The sequence below is a fragment of the Heptranchias perlo genome, chromosome 2, assembly GCF_035084215.1.
Source record: "Heptranchias perlo isolate sHepPer1 chromosome 2, sHepPer1.hap1, whole genome shotgun sequence".
Classification (NCBI taxonomy): domain Eukaryota; kingdom Metazoa; phylum Chordata; class Chondrichthyes; order Hexanchiformes; family Hexanchidae; genus Heptranchias; species Heptranchias perlo.
In genome coordinates this window covers 97885250-97907349 of record NC_090326.1, presented here as the reverse complement: position 1 = coordinate 97907349, position 22100 = coordinate 97885250, and the positions used below count along the sequence as shown (strand labels likewise).

Genomic DNA, 22100 nt, shown 5'->3' with positions numbered 1-22100 from the left:
TTTTTTGCCTCTCCCTGAAGATTACATAGCTGCAGAGGTGGGTGTGAGGAGAGGTGGTCGGAGGAGGGAAGAAGTGTTTAGCCATGAAGGTCCTACCATCATGGTGTGGGGTAGGCTTGATGGGTCAGTTGGTCTTTTCCTGCCCGTAGATTTTCTATGTTCGTATAGGGGACTGTAGGATTTTTCTGTATGAACAAGCTAGGATAGGCCAGATGGTCACCCTCATTTATATGTATCTTGTGACCTACTATAGTCTAACTACTATCCCTGAAATTTCTGGCAGGCCACTGCACCACTGGAAGTGTGCAGGGAGGGACTGCCCGTCTGGTCTGGCATTGACCCTGTCCCAAATCCCACAGCAGGGTCTTTTAAATAAAGGGGATGGGCATCTGCGCATATAAGGTGATCCCTGGGCATTCACCCCTTTGGGGGGGGGGGGTGCAGGACTTTCGAGCAGCACCTTGCTGCTCTATCGGGGAAGGGGAAGTCCTTCCAACAGACGAGCAAAGAATCTTAAAAAAAATGAATCGCTTTGGCAGTAGCTTTCCGTTAATTTCAAACCAACTGGGGGGAAAAAAAAAATCAGGTACCGGAGATTGTGAACCGCTGATGCAACTGTCCTGCCTCTTTCAATGACATCAGGACAGAGGGGGCTTGGACACAAGAAATGGCTTCCAACACCCTTCCCTGCCCCCATGAGAATTTTGGACCAGGTGCAGAAAGGGACAGTTGCCCAGCAAAACCAGGGCCTGTCCCAAATTCTTCCCTCCTCCTCCTCCCACCCCATGATTACACAATTTGTCATGCTGCTAAAGCAGGAATTTCAGGTCAACTGCATCTAGCCTGAGATTCATAAAACACACACACAATTTCCATTTGTGGACATTAAGATCCAGAATAATACTAGATCTGAGGTTAGTTTTCAAATAAATCTCAGATGCAATCACTGAGAGGTTTAAAGATGCAAGCCTTTCTGTTCATTTTAGTTTGTGCTAAATATAATCATCAGTTGAGGTGGGGTGTACCGACCTGACAGCAAGTACAGATAAGCTGGGCTTGAATCCCTGCTTCAAGGCCACACAGTTCATCTTCTCCATTGAATAATGAATCCATTATTAAGGAAGTGGTAACAGGGCACTATGATTAGGCAGAGTCAACATGGTTTTATGAAAGGGAAATCGTGTTTGACAAATTTATTAGAGTTTTTTGAGGATGTAACTAGCAGGGTAGATAAAGGGGAACCAGTGGATGTCACATATTTGGATTTTCAAAAGACATTCGATAAGGTTGTTATGCAAGATAAGGGTTCATGGGGTTGGGGATAATATATTAGCATGGATAGAGGATTGGTTAACGGCCAGAGAAATGAGTAGGGATAAACGGGTCATTTTCAGGTTGGCAGGTTGTAACTAGTGGGGTGCCGCAAGGATTACAATCTATATTAATGACTTAGATGAAGGGACCAAGTGTAGTATATCCAAGCTTGTTGGTACAAAGCTAGGTGGGAAAGTAAGCTGTGAGGAGGACACAGAGTTTGTAAAGGGATATAGACAGGTTAAGTGAGTGTGCAAGAAGGTGGCAGATGGAGTATAATGTGGGGAAATGTGAGGTTATTCACTTTGGTAGGAAGGATAGAAAAACAGAATATTTTTTAAATGGTGAGAAACTATTAAATGGTAGTGTTGAGAGGGACTTGGGTGTCCTGGTACAAAAAACACAAAATGTTAGCAAGCAGGTACAGCAAGCAATTAGAAAAGCAAATGGCTTGTTGGCCTTTATTGCAAGGGGGTTGAAGTACAAGAGTAAGGAAGTCTTACTGCAATTGTATAGGACCTGGAGTACTGCATACAATTTTGGTCTCCTTATCTAAGGAAGGATATAGTTGCCTTAGAGGTGGTGCAGCGAAGGTTCACCAGATTAATTCCTGGAATGAGAGGGTTGTCCTATGAGGAGAGGTTGAGTAGAATGGGCCTGTACTTTCTGGAGTTTAGAAGAATGAGAGGTGATCTCATTGAAACATATAAGATTCTAAGAGGGCTTGACAGGGTAGATGCTGAGATGTTGTTTCCCCTGGCTGGAAAGTTTAGAACTAGGAGGCATAGTCACAGGATAAGGCGTTGGCCATTTAAGACTGAGATGAGGAGGAATTTCTTCACTTAGAGGGTTGTGAATCTTTGGAATTCTCCACCCCAGAGGGCTGTGGATGCTCAGTCATTGAATATATTCAAGGCTGAGATAGATAGATTTTTGGACTCTAGGGGAATCAAGAAACATGGGGATCGGGCAGGAAAGTGGAATAGAGGTCAAAGATCAGCTATAACCTTATTGAATGGCGGAGCAGGCTCGAGGGGCCGTATGGCCTACTCCTATTTCTTATGTTCTCATGCTCCTAATTCTTATGTTCTTCTGTTCTTGAATAGCTTAGTTTTAAAATGCCAACAATCAAATGCTTGCCAGATTGTAGGAATGTCAGTTTCTCCCTTATCTACAACAACGGGAGGCAAGTCCATACTCAGTGCCAGTTGGCCCACAGTTTTACTTGTGTTATTCAATTGTTTGGCCAGCATAAACCTAGATTTGAATACAATGTCTCCTGGACATAATTATCCTCTATTCCCATTTGCACCGTTCTTATTTTCTTACAGTCAACATTTTAACAGCAAAATAGCAATCTGATAACCAGAATCAATTTAGTAAGAACCTTAAAAAACTATAAGCCAATTAATACATCCTATAACGGGCATGGCTGCCAAATCACCAATTCATTCCCTATAGATTCTAATGAGAAAACTATTTCATAAAGAACTGTTTAGAACAAAGTGATCCCTTAAATGAACAGATGTGAGCACTTTAAACAAAAGCAATAACTAATTGATTTGCATATCATATGGTGACACTATGCAGAGTGCTGAATAAGCATTTCATAAATTAATTACAGGTATTTTGGTTGCTTCAATTCCTTTTGAATAATATACTCCTATTGCCATAGGGCAAATGAATTCCTACAGAGATTAATGTGCTCTCACTTTTAGAGATTTCCACACATTTTTACAAGGAAAATAAACCAATTTAATCACAGGAAGGTAAAACTGGAGGTTGGTGGATAATAAAGCAGGAGAGGGGGAAATAGGGGAAGTTCTCATCTGTGGTTTCTTGTCCCATTTTAAAAGAGCCACACCAGCAGTCTGTGCATTACTCATGAATTCTCAGATACACTCAACTAATTGAGAAAGTAACAGAGTGTATTTGGAATAGGTTTTATTGCATTTACTCTAGGTTTTTTAACATACTTTGTACTAGATAATTTGTAGAAGCAAAATTATTTGGCACAATATTTTAAAAAAATCATATGCCAAGCTTTTTTGGTGCAATTTTAGTTATTGAGAAAAGGTTTTCTAGAGGTTATCGGGTGGTCTGTAAAGTCATAACTACTAAAGGTGAGGTGAAAGTGGGAGCATAACTGAGCGGCAGAGTGTGTGAGATGAGGCAGAGGGAGACAACAAGTCAAAGTGCATTTCAAATACATTATTTGAAACCATAAGTGAGGGATAAGGATGGGAATCAGGCATCTGGGAGAGATAAAAATCTCATTACTAGAGGTCATCAGGTTGCAGGATGTAAATCAAATTGCATCTTTCTGTAAATTTTAAGGATGTGGGGTCCACATGAGTGTGTCATTATTTCTAGGGGGTCCCCCACATAGAAAGATTTGAAGACATTGATACAGTGGAGAAAAAGCTTTGTTGTGGTCTGGAGGCAGACCATGCAGTAAGTCTGTTCTACATCCTCTGCAATTGTCACCCAAAGCAAACCTGCTGTTAAGAGATAGGGCAATGTGATTCGATGGCATATAGGGATCTTTGGGAGCTGTGTTCAACTCCAAATGAATGGCAATTTCACAGAGAGAAGCCATAGGGATGGCTGGTGTACAAAGTGCAGAACTATCACACTGGTGGAGTAGAGGGCGCTCTACGATATACACAGAATTTAGGGGTACAGGAGGATTTACTCTGCATCTATCCATGTTATACCTGACCTGATAGTGGCAGGAGGTGCCTTAAATGAGGAAGTGTTTCATTTCCTGGTGTTAACATCTTATCATGTGCACAAAATTCACTTAAAATAAAAACAGATTTACAAGACATATCAATGCCAAGTCAAGATTAGTGCAGACAATTTTATTAGGATTCACTAGATAAGAACTAAATACTGTGGCTACAAGAGCAGGTCTGTGGCAAGTGACTCACCTCCTGACTCCCCAAAGCCTTTCCACCATCTACAAGGCACAAGTCAGGAGTGTGATGGAATACTCTCCACTTGCTTGGATGAGTGCAGCTCTAACAACACTCAAGAAGCTCGACACCATCCAGGACAAAGCAGCCCGCTTGATTGGCACCCCATCCACCACCCTAAACATTCACTCCCTTCACCGCCGGCGCACCGTGGCTGCAGTGTGTACCATCCACAGGATGCACTGCAGCAACTCCGCCAAGGCTTCTTCGACAGCACTTCCCAAACCCGCGACCTCTTCCACTTAGAAGGACAAGAGCAGCAGGTACATGGGAACAACACCACCTGCACGTTCCCCTCCAGTCACACACCATCCAGACTTGGAAATATATCGCCGTTCCTTCATTGTCGCTGGGTCAAAATCCTGGAACTCCCTTCCAAACAGCACTGTGGGAGAACCTTCACCACGCGAACTGCAGCGGTTCAAGAAGGCGGCTCACCACCACCTTCTCAAGGGCAATTAGGGATGGACAATAAATGCCGGCCTTGCCAGCGACGCCCACATCCCATGAACGAATAAAAAAAGTTAGTTAAACATCATTTGCCTTTAACAAACCCATGCTGGCTATCCCTAATCATTCCACACTCGTTCAAGTGACTGTTAATTCTGTCCCGGATTATCTTTTCTAAAAGTTTCCCCACATCGAGGTTAAACTGACTGGCCTATGGTTGCTGGGTTTATCCTTACACCCTTTTTGAACAAGGGTGTAATATTTGCAATTCTCCAGTCCTCTGGCACCACCCCCGCATCAACAGATGTTTGGACGATTATGGCCAGTACCTCTGCAATTTCCACCCTTACTTCCCTCAGCAACCTAGGATGCATCCCATCCGGACTGGGTGACTTATCTACTTTAAGTACTGCTAGTCTTTCAAGTGCCTCTATCAATTTTTAGCCCATCCAGTATCTCACCTATATCTCCCTTTACTGACACTCTGGCAGCATCTTCTTCCCATCAAAATCAATTTGATGAATAAAAATAACTTGGTACCAAAGCCAAAAGTACAGAAAAAGGACAGCATGATGAACAAAATGTCAGTAAGACAAATGACGTGATAAAACGTGACATTCTACCACTAATCCTGAGAATTTCTAAACTTAGTGCAATTTGCATAAAAAAGTCGTAGATGTAGTGAAAATGCTGGCGTTTGAGCAGATCTCAGCAATAACACATCTCGTGACCTAATCAGAGTTCTAAGGAGTCTTCAATTATATTTCTACGTATCACATAACGAATTCAATCTTACCATAAAGATGCTTTCAAAAGGCATAATTTAAAAATTGCATAAATAAATGTATTTACATAAACATGGCAGTAAGAGGTTTTATTAAGGCAGATAAAATGCTGCTGGATGGGAGGTATTAGATTCCATCAAAGAGCAGAAAAATTATCATGTTGCAGCAACTCCTAATGACAATGCTAAAAATGTCTGTGCGCATTTAAAAGAGCATTATGTGAAAAGTTGTTTGACAATCCTTTATCATTTGTTCCCAAATATTGTTGGAGTGATGTTCATCACAGGGAGGTCCATCACCACCTCACTCACAAGGGCCCGGAAATTGCTCACAAAATAACTGAGAGGCTAACAGAGCTCACTGTTATTACAGGGCAAATGGAAGAGCAAGTTCCAGTGAGTACACATGCGCAGTCAAACGAGGAAATTGCTCTACCATTTGCCCTGCTCCTCCAAAAGCTGTGTGGGAAGGACAGCTCACCTGCTGAATGAATGGACCAGCACGAACTTGCTCTCCTGCCCAGCTGGAAACAAACTAATCTCTCGACAAAAAAGGTGTGTTGGGTTCTTTAGGTCGAAACTAACTTTTAACAGCATGTTGTCTTAATGACTGCCAAACAACCCCTCTGGCACTGAAAATTAACTTTTAAAAATGTGGAGTCTCATTACTTCAGATTTTAATTGTTGTTGGACATTTATTAAAAATGTAATTTAAAAACTTTTTCTTTCTGTCTCTTTTATATCTGTCTTTTAATTCGATATTTTTTACCCTCTGTTTATTTTGCTTTCTCTAACTGATTTTACATAGAATTTACTGTTGTAGCTTGCACTTCCTGGTTCTGGCTCTGCACGGTTTGTCAAGGATGCTTCAATCTGGTTGGTTGGATCCTTTCCCTGCTCTCACAGAAGCTCGGGAAAGGACACTGCACGTTTTGCAGCTACCCAGTGAAGCAAGTTGTCCCCCAAAAGCCCACGAACAGTTTGTGGGTGAGTTTATAACTAATGAACAGCAGGAGACCTTTCTAACATTCCTTCCAACAATTATCATCACTTTCCACTTTTTAAAATGTATTTAGTTTCTGCTGAGAAAAGTTATTTTAAAAATCTGTTTTGTTTCAGTGTCTCCAGACACGGTTAACTCCAGACATCCTGTAGGTAATGCTTCTCTTCACGTAGGTTAGCTATAATTTTCATGGCTTCCAGAGTATCCACATCCAGCTTTTCTGATACAATCTCAGTCAGAGTATTGGCCACATCTTTAGCCATATTCTTGCCATCTCTATTTAAAGAACAAAAATAAAATCAGTAAAATGGCCGTTACACTAGTCTCAGATACAATAGGACACTGTTCTTCTGGATGTTACAAAACTCAAAACTGTAGTTAGGCAGTACTTACTGGGCATGGATACTGCATAAAGTTTGAACAATTCAGAATTTTTGGGGGGGAGCAAGTTGAGGACAGAAGGATTGAAATCATTAATTCTAACTCTAGGTAAGTGTTAAAGCTCATCATAGGGTATTAAATGTGATAATATGATCACTTGATTTAGAGCAATCACTATCTATTTTGAAAGCCACTACAGCACAATCACTATTATTTTCATTTCAATGGTACAAACTGCAGGCAATTTTACAGAACTGAAAGCAGATTGATAAACAACGCTAACAGCTGGCTGTCTATCTGTGGGATGGAATTACTGCTTTGTTTCCTATTTTCAATATATATTTTCAACAGAAGCAGTCCTTATCACCACTTTTTGTACCTGTCCTGCATCTGCAATCAGGGTTTTCAAAGATTTTTACGTACTTAGGAAAAAAATAAACACTTTAGTTATGGTTTTCCCATCTAGCCAGGATACCGACCCTGAGCTGGCCAGCCCTCCATCTTTCCCTTCCCTCCCTCCTTTCCTTCCAACTGCATTCATTACTAGCATTAGATTACTGAATGCTGCAAGAGAAAATATTCGTTTTAAAATTTAAATTTTTCAATCAGTAATGGAAAGTAGCTGATATGCTAAGTTTGCCTGGCTACTGTCAGAAAAGCACATATAGCTAACCCATCAGAAAATCAAGGCAAAAATACAACTTCAACCAATATCTTTCTTATTACCAAAATAAACATCAACCCAAACAAATAAAGCTTTTAAAAAAAAATTGCAGATACATCCTTTTCTAGTATATACCAAACTGGATTTGATAAAAGACACTCCACATCGCCCAGATCAGCTTCCTAAAGCAGCCTGGTTGAAACTATCACTAATTCCCTATCCACCCTTTTGTCCTATTTTCTGATGCTTTTTTGCCTTCATAGGGCAGCCTTCATACTGCCCTTTATTGGCCCAGAATGTGGGACATTGTCACCTCCATAGATGCAATTTATTCTTCCCTGTTCTTCACTGAGCAGTCTGAATTTGTGTGGGAAGATCACAATATTCTCTTCCCCTGAAATAGTTTCTCTCCCCTCCCCCACACCAGCCAACAAATAGGCAAATTGCCATGCAAATGCTAATGTTGATTAGGATTCAAACTCCAGATTCCTAATAGTAAGTGCAGCTCTCTTGCATTGCGGTTATTTAACTCTATCCAGCACTGCTATTTCACATTTGGGGCATGATTTTAACTTGGAGCCGGGAACTCAGCGGGTGGGTGGATTTGTGCGTGGGGAACCCGGAAGTCAAGTGCACGTGTTTAAATCTGCAATTGCAACTTGACTGCAGGCAATCATCTTTGCTTCCGGGATTCACATCCCAGCGCTGCGCAGCGGGCCCACTATGCACCCTAATTTAAAGCCCACTATTTAAAGGGCCAGTCCAAGAATGGATTTTGAAGGAGTAATTGAGTCCAGGAAAGCAAAGGCTGCCCCTAGATTTAATGAACCTCCCTGGATGTACTGCCTGCTGCAGTGAGAACTAGGAGGGAGGAAATGTTTCCAATGGATGGCAGGAAGAGACCTGGCTCTGTAACCAAAAATGCTTGGCTGGAGGTGGCAGAAGAGGTGAGCAGCAGGAGCATGGTGCCCAGGTCTTGGGTTCAGTGCAGGAAACGTTTTAATGACCTAACCAGGTCAGGAAAAGTGAGTAGAGTTGCTGATTCACATCCTGTGTTGTTCAACACCACCCCCCACCCTGTGTTGGCATGCCTACTCCATCACATAACTCCTCACACCCACTTAAGTGTCAGCAGCAGGAACCATCCTTCACTTTCTATGCACTTCCTCAACTGCCCATTTATTCACCCACCACTGCCACTCCCAATCCTGATGCAATGTGATGTATCTGTCTGATAGTCACCCTCTGATGCACTTCTTTCATGGTCAGCCTCACCCAAGCAATGCCTCAATCAGGTGAATACGTCACCTTCAGTCACTCACAGGTCTGTTCTTTTCTCCCCCTGTAGAAGAGAGCGCGAAATGCAAGGGAGAGGAGCAGAACTGGAGGTGGCCCATCACATAGTGGAGGTGACAGATGTGGAGGAGGAGGCCATGGAGATAAGTCACACCATTGCATGCCTATCCATCTGAGGTGGAGAGAATGGCCAACCGCAGATGGCTGGTGTCAGAACTTTAATATCTTTCACACACATGAGGAATTGATTTTATCAATAATATAACTGTGCCAGACCTCATTATGGTCATTGGAAAGATTGTCACTTTTGCGATGAATCCTTAATATCACTTTCTGTTGTCTTCCAGGGCCTTCACACCTGCACAAGGAATCAGCAGAAATGGAAGAAAGTGATTCCTCAAAGGAGCTCGATACTTCTGAGGGTGCACTATCACAAGACATACAGCCATGCACCGTCGCTGATACTCGAACTGTGGTGGGTCCTGTTAGGCACCTGGTGATTCGCCACTCAGAAGTGAGCACGATCAGACACTGGTGGCAGAGGCAGCTGTGGAGAGTCTGCGTCAGGGGGCACACTCCTCTCCAAGCTCTGCTCAGCTGGACATAGATGCTGAATCCTGGGAGCCATCGTTGAGAATGAGAATGATAGAGGTACAGCAGCAACTTTGCAAGCTACTGGAAAAAGTGCCATGCACTCTTCACAATAACGGAGAGGATGGAGGAGCCCAACTCCATCGCTAGTGGATTGATGGAGCAGGTAAGTGCATGAATGTCTGCGATGGAGAGAATGGAGAGTGGCAGCCTCCATTGAGCTTCAAACATGGCTCTCAAATGAGTCCATTCAGGCCATGACAATGGCTGTGCAGACTCTGGATGCCAACACGTCTGCTGCCTTAAACAGGCAGACAGATACGTTAGCCATGGCCTTACATCTATTCACAAGCCTGCTGGCCAGCAGAGTGATGTTGCGCTGGCCTGGGAGAGGCATGATGATGATGAAAGGGGACATGGAAGTGGGGGCTCCACTCAAAGCACTCCCAAGTCTCACCCATTACCCCGCCTTAACCAGTACCCAACATGCTGCCTCCTCTCCCGGTGGCCGATTCTGCCTCTGCACATTTGCAAGTGGAGCAGTCTTTGGCGGGGCCCTCACAGGCTCCACAATCCAGAGGTCATAGGCCGAGAGCCTCTCAGCAGTCAGGGCAGGGACCTGAGCAGTCTGCCAATACCTCTGCTGAAGCCACAGGGATGCACCAGCGGTAGAAAGAGAAAGGCTAAGCAATTATAATTCACCACGGGTATTTGACAAGCTGTCATGCTGTTAATTCATCTATTTTTTTTTTAAATGGCACATTAGATTTAATCATTATCACCACCACTGCCATGTCTTGCACATTATTGAGTCCCTTTTGTGAATTCGCCCTTTCATGTGCTTCATTATGAATGCCAAGACATAATGCCACCCACTGGACACACTAAAGGACTGTTTTGTGCAAAGGGAGAGGGGTTGGTGGTGGTGGATGTTCCAGGCAGCCTGAGTATTTCATTACGAGAACCTATTAAAGATGAGAGCATCACGGGCAGCAATGTGCGCAGCTGCTTTGGCGATGAGTTCCCCATCTTCATTTTCCTCCTCCTTACATGTACTGTGGAATAGATCCATTGTGTCCCCCATCCTGATCTTGTCAGTTTGTGGGGCTCCAAAATGTAGGTAAATTTGTCTGAACACAAGAATTCTGAGTCTCAACAAAGAAATCTCAGTCTAAACACAAAGAACTTCCAGCCAAACATTTGTCTGAGAGAACTGAGCGTCCAGCTGCAATACCTCACCTTTTATTGAGATGTGTCAATCACTGATTTAAAGGGCCAAATAAGCTTTGGTTGCAACTTGCATCCGTTTCAATGGTGTGTTTCAGAAGCCACGGGAGACACGTTCAGGAGTAGTTAAATCCGTTTCTGTTGCAGAATCCACAAAAAGTGAAGTACCTAAAGTGTTTCAACTACCTGAGTTGGCCTTTTAAATATCAGCCCACCGGCTTTAAGTGGGGACAGGACTTCCGGGTTTCAGAAGTGCGCGCTCATCCTAACACGCCTGGGTTAAACCCGGAAGTGGGCGCGTCGGAGCCGGGATGCGGTCCTGCTCCAGAAAGCTGTTACTTTAACCTCCTACCCGCCCCCAACCCACCCATTCTTGGGGGTTAAAATTACCACCTTGGTGTGGCCACCTTTTGACCAGGTCACTACACCACAGGCATTAAAGGAGACCTGATTTTTCCTCGTAAACCTGGACTTTATGCAATACATTCTAAACTAGACAAATGGTTAATACTGTAGATAAGTGACTAAGTTTAAAACTTGGCTTTTATAACACCATCTGCTTAAACTCAGTGGTTTGGCGACAATCTCTCAAATTAAAGGTTTCGGAAACAGTATTACATGGTAGGTGAAGTAGTTCAGCAGAATCCTGCCCAACCCTTTGTAAAATGTTTATTTTTAATTCAATTTTTCTAACTTTAGGCTTCCCCCCCCCCACCTGGGAACTGGGAACTTTAAAATTTGTAATACAAATTATTTCCCATGCTAAACTTATCAAAATCTACTAAAAGGACATTGGTTACAATTATATCATAAACAGGGCAGCATGTTTTGCATGGAGTCCACTTTGTTTGCAGAATCGGGGGACTGAAATGTATTTCACATAGTCTACTTCTATGAAATAAATCCAACTTCCCTCCCTCCACACCAACTTAATATTATATCTAGGTCTCTTTGTTCTAGACCCCTCAACGTCTCGGAACAGTCTATATCCATCTACTCTGTCTCACTCCTTCATAATTTTAAACACCTCTATCAACTCACCACGTAATCTCCTCTGTTCTAATGAAAACAGCCCCACTTTTACAAATTTTTCTTCATATTTGTATTTCCTCATATCAGGCAGTATCCTAGTGAATCTGTGCTGTATTTCCCTATTACCTTAACATCTTTCCTATAGTGTAGAGACCAAAACTGCACACACTACTCTAACTGTGATCTTACTACAGTTTTATATAGATTAGCCATTACATTTCAACTGTTATATTCTATTCCTCTTGCCATAAAACCCAGTATTCCGTTATTTTTTTTAAAATGGGCTTATCCACCTAAGGTGCTGTTTTTAATATCGTGTGAACCTGAACTTACAAATTCCTGTACTCTTCCACATCACTCAACCATTTCTCATTCAAAATATAACTTTTATTTTTTTTTAAAAAAACTATAATGTACCACCTCACACTTACTGACTTTGAAATCCATCTGCTACCTTTTTTCCCATTCCACCACTGTATCAATATCCTCTCTCAGCCTCTTTTGGTACTCAAAATTATTCACTATGCCTCCTCTTTTAAATATCATCTGCAAATATGGACACCACTCCCTCTAGCCCAATATTCAAATCATTGTTGCATACAGTGAACAGAAGCGGTCCCAGAACAGAACCCTGGGAAACATTGCTACCCACTTCTGATTACTATGAGAAACTGCCCTTAACTCCGACTCTCCGTTTCCTCCCTTCTAACCAGTAATAATCCAATTCACTACTGTCCCCCTAATTCCATTCCCCTTAATCTTCTCCAGTAGTCTTTCCTCTATGGTACGTCATAAAAGGCTTTCTGAAAATCTATGTACATCCACATCCACTTTTTTCTCCCATCCATCTTATCAAGCACCTCAAGAATTCTATCAAGTTTGTACGCACGATCTCCCTTTCTGAAATCTGTGTTGGCCAATTCTAATTATTTTCTCTTCATCTAAATTAAATGGAGTAATTTCAGCTTTAGTTAAAGATTCCAAAATTTTCCTACCACAGAAAGCACATTATATTCAATTCAATTTCCTACATTACAACACTTCAAAAATACTTTATTGGCTGTAAAGTGCTTTGGGTCGTCCTGAGGTAGTGAAAAGCGTTATATAAATGCAGGTCTTTCTTTCTTTCATTCAGGCAAAGGTGAATCCAAAGAGCTTCTACAAATACATAAAGGGCAAAAGGGTAACTAGGGAGAGAGTAGGGCCTCTTAAGGATCAACAAGGTCATCTATGTGCGGAACCACAAGAAATGGGTGAGATCCTGAATGAATATTTCACATCAGTATTTACGGTTGAGAAAGGCATGGATGTTAGGGAACTTGGGGAAATAAATAGTGATGTCTTGAGGAGTGTACATATTACAGAGAGGGAGGTGCTGGAAGTCTTAACGCGCATCAAGGTAAATAAATCTCCGGGACCTGATGAAATGTATCCCAGGACGTTATGGGAGGTTAGGGAGGAAATTGCGGGTCCCCTAGCAGAGATATTTGAATCATCCACCGCTACAGGTGAGGTGCCTGAAGATTGGAGGGTAGCAAATGTTGTGCCTTTGTTTAAGAAGGGCGGCAGGGAAAAGCCTGGGAACTACAGACCAGTGAGCCTGACATCTGTAGTGGGTAAGTTGTTAGAGGGTATTCTGAGGGACAGGATCTACAGGCATTTGGAGAGGCAGGGACTAATTAGGAACAGTCAGCATGGTTTTGTGAGAGGAAAATCATGTCTCACGAATTTGATTGAGTTTTTTGAAGGGGTAACCAAGAAGATAGATGAGGGCTGTGCAGTAGACGTGGTCTACATGGACTTCAGCAAAGCCTTTGACAAGGTACCGCATGGTAGGTTGTTACATAAGGTTAAATCTCATGGGATCCAAGGTGAGGTAGCCAATTGGATACAAAATTGGCTTGACGACAGAAGACAGAGGGTGGTTGTAGAGGGTTGTTTTTCAAACTGGATGCCTGTGTCCAGCGGTGTGCCTCAGGGATCGGTGCTGGGTCCGCTGTTATGTGTTATTTATATTAATGATTTGGATGAGAATTTAGGAGGCATGGTTAGTAAGTTTGCAGATGACACCAAGATTGGTGGCATTGTGGACAGTGAAGAAGGTTATCTGGGATTGCAACGGGATCTTGATCAATTGGGCCAGTGGGCCGATGAATGGCAGATGGAGTTTAATTTAGATAAATGTGAGGTGATGCATTTTGGTAGATCGAATCGGGCCAGGACCTACTCCGTTAATGGTAGGGTGTTGGGGAGAGTTATAGAACAAAGAGATCTGGGAGTACAGATTCATAGCTCCTTGAAAGTGGAGTCACAGGTGGATAGGGTGGTGAAGAAGGCATTCGGCATGCTTGGTTTCATTGGTCAGAACATTGAATGCAGGAGTTGGGATGTCTTGTTGAAGTTGTACAGGGCATTGGTGAGGCCACACTTGGAGTACTGTGTACAGTTCTGGTCACCCTATTATAGATAGGATATTATTAAACTAGAAAGAGTGCAGAAAAGATTTACTAGGATGCTACCGGGACTTGATGGTTTGACTTACAGGGAGAGGTTAGACAGACTGGGACTTTTTTCCCTGGAGAGTAGGAGGTTAAGGGGTGATCTTATAGAAGTCTATAAAATAATGAGGGGCATAGATAAGGTCGATAATCAAAATCTTTTCCCAAAGGTAGGGGAGTCTATAACGAGGGGGCATAGATTTAAGGTGAGAGGGGAGAGATACAAAAGGGTCCAGAGGGGCAATTTTTTCACTCAAAGGGTGGTGAGTGTCTGGAACGAGCTGCCAGAGGCAGTAGTAGAGGCGGGTACAATTTTGTCTTTTAAAAAGCATTTGGACAGTTACATGGGTAAGATGGGTATAGAGGGATATGGGCCAAGTGCAGGCAATTGGGACTAGCTTAGTGGTATAAACTGGGCGACATGGACATGTTGGGCCGAAGGGCCTGTTTCCATGTTGTAACTTCTATGATTCTATGATATTCTGTATCAACAATATCATCCACCTCAGGAAGCGTGTACTCAACAGAATACCTATTCATCAGCTGATAAATGCCTTGACTGCCTTTATGGAGTGGAATGCAGCACTGCCCAGACATTATCGTTGTATATATTTATCTCGAGAGAATTATGGTTGAATTATATGCTTTATTCTGTGCATTTCTGTAACATGCAATTATACAGCCACATGCATCGTTACTTTGAACCTATCCACTTCTACTCACCCACATACATACAAATGACCATTATCACTCAGCAGGACTTTTGTGACATCTTGAGCGAAGAGCTGGAGTAGATGTTGAACATATTTTGGTTTTACTTCTGTTGTGTCCTTGGGTAGATCTCTTGAGAAACAGACTTGCAGCTGGGTTAAGGTGCCATTATTTTGAAAATGTCTTAACTCATTTCTGTAGAGCAAAGAAACAAGATACATTTTTGCCATCTCCTGTTTTCCACTTAAGTACTTTATATGTCTTTCCAGTTCCTCTCGTGTGTATAAAGTATGTGTGTGCATATTTAGAATTTATTTTTCCCTTCCCTTTGTTCTGTTCATTTTTAAATGCTATCCATCTGTAGTATCTTGCAGTTTTGACAACAAATGTTAAATTGTCTGTTCTCTCCACAGATTCTGCCTGACCTGCTGAGTGTTTCCAGTGTTTTTTTTAAACGTTTTAGATAAATTTTGAGACTTCTGTCCCATCATAATAACTACCATGGGTTTGAACTACACCTATGTGTGTTAAGGGAAGAGATTTTTCCCTTTTCCAAAAAAAAGACTTCAAAAAGAATTATAGTGAGTATATATGAAAGTACAAATATTTCACTAATGTTTGATTGAGCAAAAGTTAAGACAATTAGAAGCTGATAATGCAGTGTCCACTGCTACTACGCTGATGCGGATTGGCCACCAATTCCTCATATTATCAGATATGGAGACCCCAGACCTACTCAATACTCAGTGTAGCTAGCCAGCATATAGCACGCTGGGAGCCTGTGCACAAACTTTGCTCAAGTCTCATTAAGGCCCCAGAAGTTAATTCAATTAGGGGGATCCCAATAATGCAACTGAGTGCCGTCGCAGACGCTAAGCGCCAGTTTGGATCTGCTGCCTCGGGTGTGTTATGGCGTGGGGGGGGAAGGGGAAGGGGAAGGGTGGCTGGAATTTGTTACAATATGGTTTCTTCTTAACATATGGCCATCCTTACTTTGTGACCTAGCTTCCTGTAGGCCTCCAACTGCCAATTCTTTAATGGAGTCTTTGTACCTCAGCAAAAAAAAGGGCAGTCTCCACTTGCAGCTAACAGCACTTCTCTGGCTGCTGGTGCCTGATATTCTAGCTTCCGGCCCATGTAAACGCACCAAGCGCTATGTACTGTGAGCACCATCAAATTAAGTAAATGAGCTGGCCAGGTGCAGGCATGCCAGTGCCTCAGGAACAGTGGTGCAGGTGGCTCTGCAACGCATCAGGACTCCATTTTTAGCCTCTTGGAGTAATCCTCATGAGAATATTAGAATGACCTCACCATAATTTACTGAAAGTAACAAATTGCTAATTTTCCTGTTTTATTTTTTCCCCTAATTTGAGTCAAAAAAATTGGGTGAAATCAACAGCAAGCAGATTTTTTTGGGGGGCAAAAATGGAACAAAGCATTTGTAATCAGAAAACTTGAGGCTCAATCAGTAAATCAATTTTGAAAGGAAAAAAATCTTCAGTAAATAATAAAGGCTTACAATTCTCTTCACAAAGTACACAGTAGTAGGAGTTGATGAGCATCATCCTTAGGACTTCTACCTCATAAAACTTTGTTCAGCTGTCTACCGCAGGTGGTTGAAGGTATGCTCTATCTCTATGCTGCCCATTGGCTTGGAGGCAAGGTGATGGGTTCCCTGTTCCAAATGTGCAAAATAGCTAGGTGCATCACACCAGAATTGCACTGCCTCAATGTGAACATTTCTGTTTCAGCAGGTTTAACCCCCATTTTTGGAATTAATCTTTTGCAGGGTAATTACCAGGCTTGATAAAATTAAAGCCTAAAATCAGAAAGCTTTTAGGTTGTGGTTTTCCACTTGATGCTGGAAAAATACAGCAAGGTGAAAGTTTGAGTTCTACAAAGTTTTCTAACTGTACTGAAATACTTAACATTGGAGGGTATGGATAGAATTTTGGTTGCTGTAATACATGAAAACAGAGTATTTTGAAAGTACAAGTGAAAAATGTGTTATTTGACGGGTTCAAATTCAGGTTTGTAGATACAACATGCAAAATGTGGGAAAACATGAATTTGTTGAGTCAGCACTATACCCTAAGTTACTCTGTAAACTGATGTAAACAATTTTACAACACCAAGTTATAGTCCAGCAATTTTATTTTAAATTCACAAGCTTTCGGAGATTTTCTCCTTCCTCAGGCAAATGTAAACTGATGGTCAGTTACAAAAGGAATTAAAAAAAAGAATCAAAATACTGTATGTACCGAAACAGATAGTCTCGATCATGATGTCGGCTGCCATAGAATAGCCAAGTTTCCCCAAAAGCAGAGTCAGGATTCTCTTCTCTTTGTTTTTGTCTGAAACAGAAAGCCAGCAGACTTAGAAAGCAAGACTTAAAATATCTTTGCTACCAGTTGTCTGTGCCAGATTCTTGAAAATGTTGCAAGAAATTGACAGGCACATTTTTTTCTTCTCATCACATGAAAATGTTCCACATGAGTCTTGCAGTGCCTCGCCCCAATGATCATTATTCATGTGTATCCGAGTGTCAGACAGCTGTGTTTCCATGGATAGCATCACAGCTGAGCCCAATGCTGTCCTCAGCTGACGGCAATATACTCACACTTAGAGGGAGTGGCTGGGTAGTTATCAATAGTAGGAAACCTGGTCACTTCTCCCCTTCCTAACTTCACAGGCTAAGGCCAAATGTAGAACACCTATTGCTGCCTCAGTCAAGATCAGCTAAGTATAGAAGAATGAGAGGTGATCTCATTGAAACATATAAGATTCTGAGGGGGCTTAACAGGGTAGATGCTGAGAGGCCGTTTCCCCTGGCTGGAGAGTCTAGAACTAGGGGGCACAGTCTCAGGATAAGGGATCGGCCATTTAGGATTGAGATGAGGAAACATTTCTTCACTCAGAGGGTTATGAATCTCTGGAATTCTCTACCCTGGAGGGCTGTGGATGCTCAGTCGTTGAATATATTCAAGGCTGAGATTGATAGATTTTTGGACACTAAGGAAACCACGGGATATGGAGATAGGGCGGAAAAGTGGAGTTGAGGTAGAAGATCTGCCATGTTCTTATTGAATTGCGGAGCAGGCTCGAGGGGCCATATGGCCTACTCCTGCTCCTATTTCTTACGTTCTTAAATCAGTACTGAGAGGAGATCTGGTCTGGTCTGTATGACTCAGTTATTCTCAATAAACTCACTGATCCATCAGAAGAGCTGTCAGTACATTACTTGTAACGTCAGTCTATGATAAATAACCAAATACATTGAAGTACTAACTTTCCATCTCAACATCCAAAAATCAGATTTGAGAGATTACTTTCATATGCAACTTTCCACAATCTTCAAATCAAATTGCCACAGCCAGTGTCCTTAACCAAATCCCACAGTCCCACCACCCACGTCCTCTCAAAGCCCCACTAGCTTGTAATAAAACTGATTTTTTTAAAAAAAAGTAAAACCTTAATATTGACAGTTGAGTCAATAACAATCAGGTACTCATTTTTTTTAAAATGAAAACTTGTCTGCCTAATTCTTCGATACCACAGTACTAATTTTCATGTCTGTCTGATTTCGGCTTGTAGGCATTTAGAACATGTGAGCAGCTACAGAGATGGAAATGTCATTACTTAAAATGCTGGGATGAATGGGGGCAGGGATGTGTAAGACTTCTTAGGAAGAACAGCTATAAAAAGTGAGAAAAGGCCAATAACAACTTGCATTTATACAACAAATATATCATAGACTAACATCCCAAGGTGCTTCACGGAAGTATAATCAGACAAAAATTGACACAGAATCAAAGGACATATTAGGAGGGACGATGAAAGGCTTGGTCTAAGAGATGGGTTTTAAAGAGGGTCTTAAATGAAGAGGGAGGTGGAGAGGTTTTGGGAGAGAACTCCAGAACGTAGGGCCTAGCTGTTTGACAGCATGGCTGCCAATAGTGGGGCAAAGGGATTCTGGAATGCACAAGAGGCCAGAGTTGAAGGAACTTCGAGTTCATAGTGGATTTGTAGGGTTGGAAAAGATTACAGAAATAGGCAGGGGCCAGTCCATGAAGGGATTTAAACACAAAGATGAAAATTTTAAATGTGAGGCACTGGGGACCGGGAGCCAATGTAGGTCAGCAGGGACAGGGGTGATGGGTAAGCAGGACTTTAAGCGGGTTCGATACGGATAGCAGAGTTTTGGATGAGCAAAAGTTTATGGAGGGGGGAGGATGGGAGGCCAGCCAGGAAATCTTTGGAATAATTGATTCTGGAGGTGGCAAAGGCATGGATGCGGGTTTCAGTAGCAGATGGGCTGCGGCAGCAGTGGAGGCAAGCGATGTTACAAACTGGATCTATTTCTAGCCGACTGCCATTCTTTTGGGTGGGATCGGCATCCATAGAGCCAGAGAACTTTATAGTATAGAAGGAGGCCAATAGGCCCATCATGTCTGTGTTGGTTCTTTGCTAGAGCAACCAAAACTGATCCCACTGCCCTGCTCTCTCCCCATAGCCTTGTATTTTCCTTGGCTTCAAATATTTTTCCACTTTTCCTTTCAAAGCTAAAATAGTCTCTGCCTCAAACTTCCCTTTAGCAAAGCATTCTAGGCTCCAAAAATTTCTCCTCGGTCTCTTAGTGATGATTTTAAATGCGTCACCCCTCATCACTGATTCCCGAACCAAAGGAAATAGTCTTTTCCTGTTCCCATATCAAAACCCTTCTTAATGTTGAAGATTTCTATTAAATCTCCTTTTAGCCTTCTCTGCTCCAGTGGAAATAGTCCCGGTATCTCAACTCTCTCCTCATAACTAGTTTCTCATCCCCTGTTAATTCTCTATAGCTTTAATGTCCTTTCTATAATGGGGTCATAACTGCACACAGTACTTAATTGTGGCCTAAATATTGGCTTATAAAAAGTTATCCATCGTCATCCTGGCACTCAAACATACTTATAAAGTTTAATACTGGCTAGGATTTGGAAAAGATGGCCAACCTCAAACAGCCAGACAGAATTCTTAGATAGGTCATCCAAGTGGAGCCAACACTGCACCTCCATAAGGCTAAATTTTCCACGGTTTCTGCACTTGCTACATGCATGCTAAACAGCAGAAGCAACATGCTATAGTCAGAGCTAAGCGATTCCACAATCAACGACTCTGCAGTCCTACCACATCCAGTCATGAATGGGATGGACAATTAAGCAACTAATGGGAGGAAGAGGCTCCGTGAACATCCCCATCCTCAATGATGGCAGAGTCCAGCACGTGAGTGCAAAAGACAAGGCTGAAGTGTTTGCAACCATCTTCAGCCAGAAGTGCCGAGTGGATGATCCATCTCGGCCTCCTCCCGATATCCCCACCATCACGGAAGCCAGTCTTCAGTCAATTCGATTCACTCCACGTGATATCAAGAAATGGCTGAGCGCACTGGATACAGCAAAGGCTATGGGCCCTGACAACATCCCAGCTGTAGTGCTGAAGACTTGTGCTCCAGAACCAGCCGCGCCTCTAGCCAAGCTGTTCCAGTACAGCTACAACACTGGCATCTACCAGACAATGTGGAAAATTGCCCAGGTATGTCCTGTCCACAAAAAGCAGATCAAATCCAATCCAGCCAATTACCGCCCCATCAGTCTACTCTCAATCATCAGCAAAGCGATGGAAGGTGTCTTCGACAGTGCTATCAAGCGGCACTTACTCACCAATAACCTGCTCACCGATGCCCAGTTTGGGTTCCGCCAGGACCACTTGGCTCCAGACCTCATTACAGCCTTGGTCCAAACATGGACAAAAGAGCTGAATTCCAGAGGTGAGGTGAGAGTGACTGCCTTGACATCAAGGCAGCATTTGACCGAGTGTGGCACCAAGGAGCCATGGTAAAATTGAAGTCAAAGGCAATCAGGGGGAAAACTCTCCAGTGGTTGGAGTCATACCTAGCACACAGGAAGATGTTAGTTGTTGTTGTTGGAGGCCCTTCATCTGAGTCCCAGGACATTGCTGCAGTAGTTCCTCAGGGCAGTGACCTTGGCCCAACCATCTTCAGCCGCTTCATCAATGACCTTCCCTCCATCATAAGGTCAGAAATGGGGATGTTCACTGATGATTGCACAGTGTTCAGTTCCATTCGCAACCCCTCAGATAATGAAGCAGTCCGTGCCCGCATGCAGCAAGACCTGGACAACATCCAGGCTTGGACTAATAAGTGGCAAGTAACATTCGCGCCAGACAGGTGCCAGGCAATGACCATCTCCAACAAGAGAGTCTAACCACCTCCCCTTAACATTCAACGGCATTACCATCGCCGAGTCCCCCACCATCAACATCCTGAGGGTCACCATTGACCAGAAACTTAACTGGACCAGCCACATAAATACTGTGGCTGCAAGAGCAGGTCAGAGGCTGGGTATTCTGCGGCAAGTGACTCACCTCCTGACTCCCCAAAGCCTTTCCACCATCTACAAGGCACCATCTTCAGGAGTGTGATGGAATACTCTCCACTTGCCTGGATGAGTGCAGCTCCAACAACACTCAAGAAGCTCGACACCATCCAGGACAAAGCAGCCTGCTTGATTGATACCCCATCCACCACCCTAAACATTCACTCCCTCCGCCACCGGCGCACTGTGGCTGCAGTGTGTACCATCCACAGGATGCAATGCAGCAACTCATCAAGGCTTCTTCAACAGCACCTCCCAAACCCACGACCTCTACCACGAGAAGGACAAGGGCAGCAGGCACATGGAAACAACACCACCTGCACGTTCCCCTCCAAGTCACACATCATCCCGACTTGGAAATATATCGTCGTTCCTTCATCGTCGCTGGGTCAAAATCCTGGAACTCCCTTCCTAACAGCACTGTGGGAGAACCTTCACCACACGGACTGCAGCGGTTCAAGAAAGCGGCTCACCACCACCTTCTCAAGGGCGATTAGGGATGGGCAATAAATACTGGCCTTGCCAGCGACGTCCACATCCCATGAAGGAATAAAAAAAAACTGGCATGGATGTATTTAAGAGGATGCTAGTTAAACACATGAGGGAGAAAGGAATAGAAGGATATGCTGATATGGTTAGATGAAGTAGGGTGGGCGAAGGTTCGAGTAGAGCATAAACAATGACATGGACCTGTTGGGCCATAAGGCCTGTTTCTGTGCTGCACATTCTATGTA

The 22100-nt window shown here is 43.0% G+C and overlaps 1 protein-coding gene across 3 annotated transcripts in view; it reads right to left on the bottom strand.

The window, feature by feature from the left end:
- Positions 1-4157: 4157 nt before the first annotated feature.
- The window catches only part of mtrr (5-methyltetrahydrofolate-homocysteine methyltransferase reductase), a 101786-nt gene continuing 83843 nt past the window's right edge, over positions 4158-22100 (bottom strand). For 2 of the 3 annotated variants that reach the window (XM_068004700.1, XM_068004719.1), the window contains 3 exons: positions 17191-17283; positions 14942-15124; positions 4158-6805 (listed from right to left, as the gene is read on the bottom strand). In XM_068004700.1, the coding sequence (XP_067860801.1) occupies positions 6661-6805; positions 14942-15124; positions 17191-17283 (421 nt within the window). In that variant the 3' untranslated portion in view covers positions 4158-6660. Of the gene's footprint in view, positions 6806-9146; positions 9229-14941; positions 15125-17190; positions 17284-22100 lie in introns of all 3 variants that reach the window. The other variant, XM_068004708.1, reaches the window with a different exon arrangement.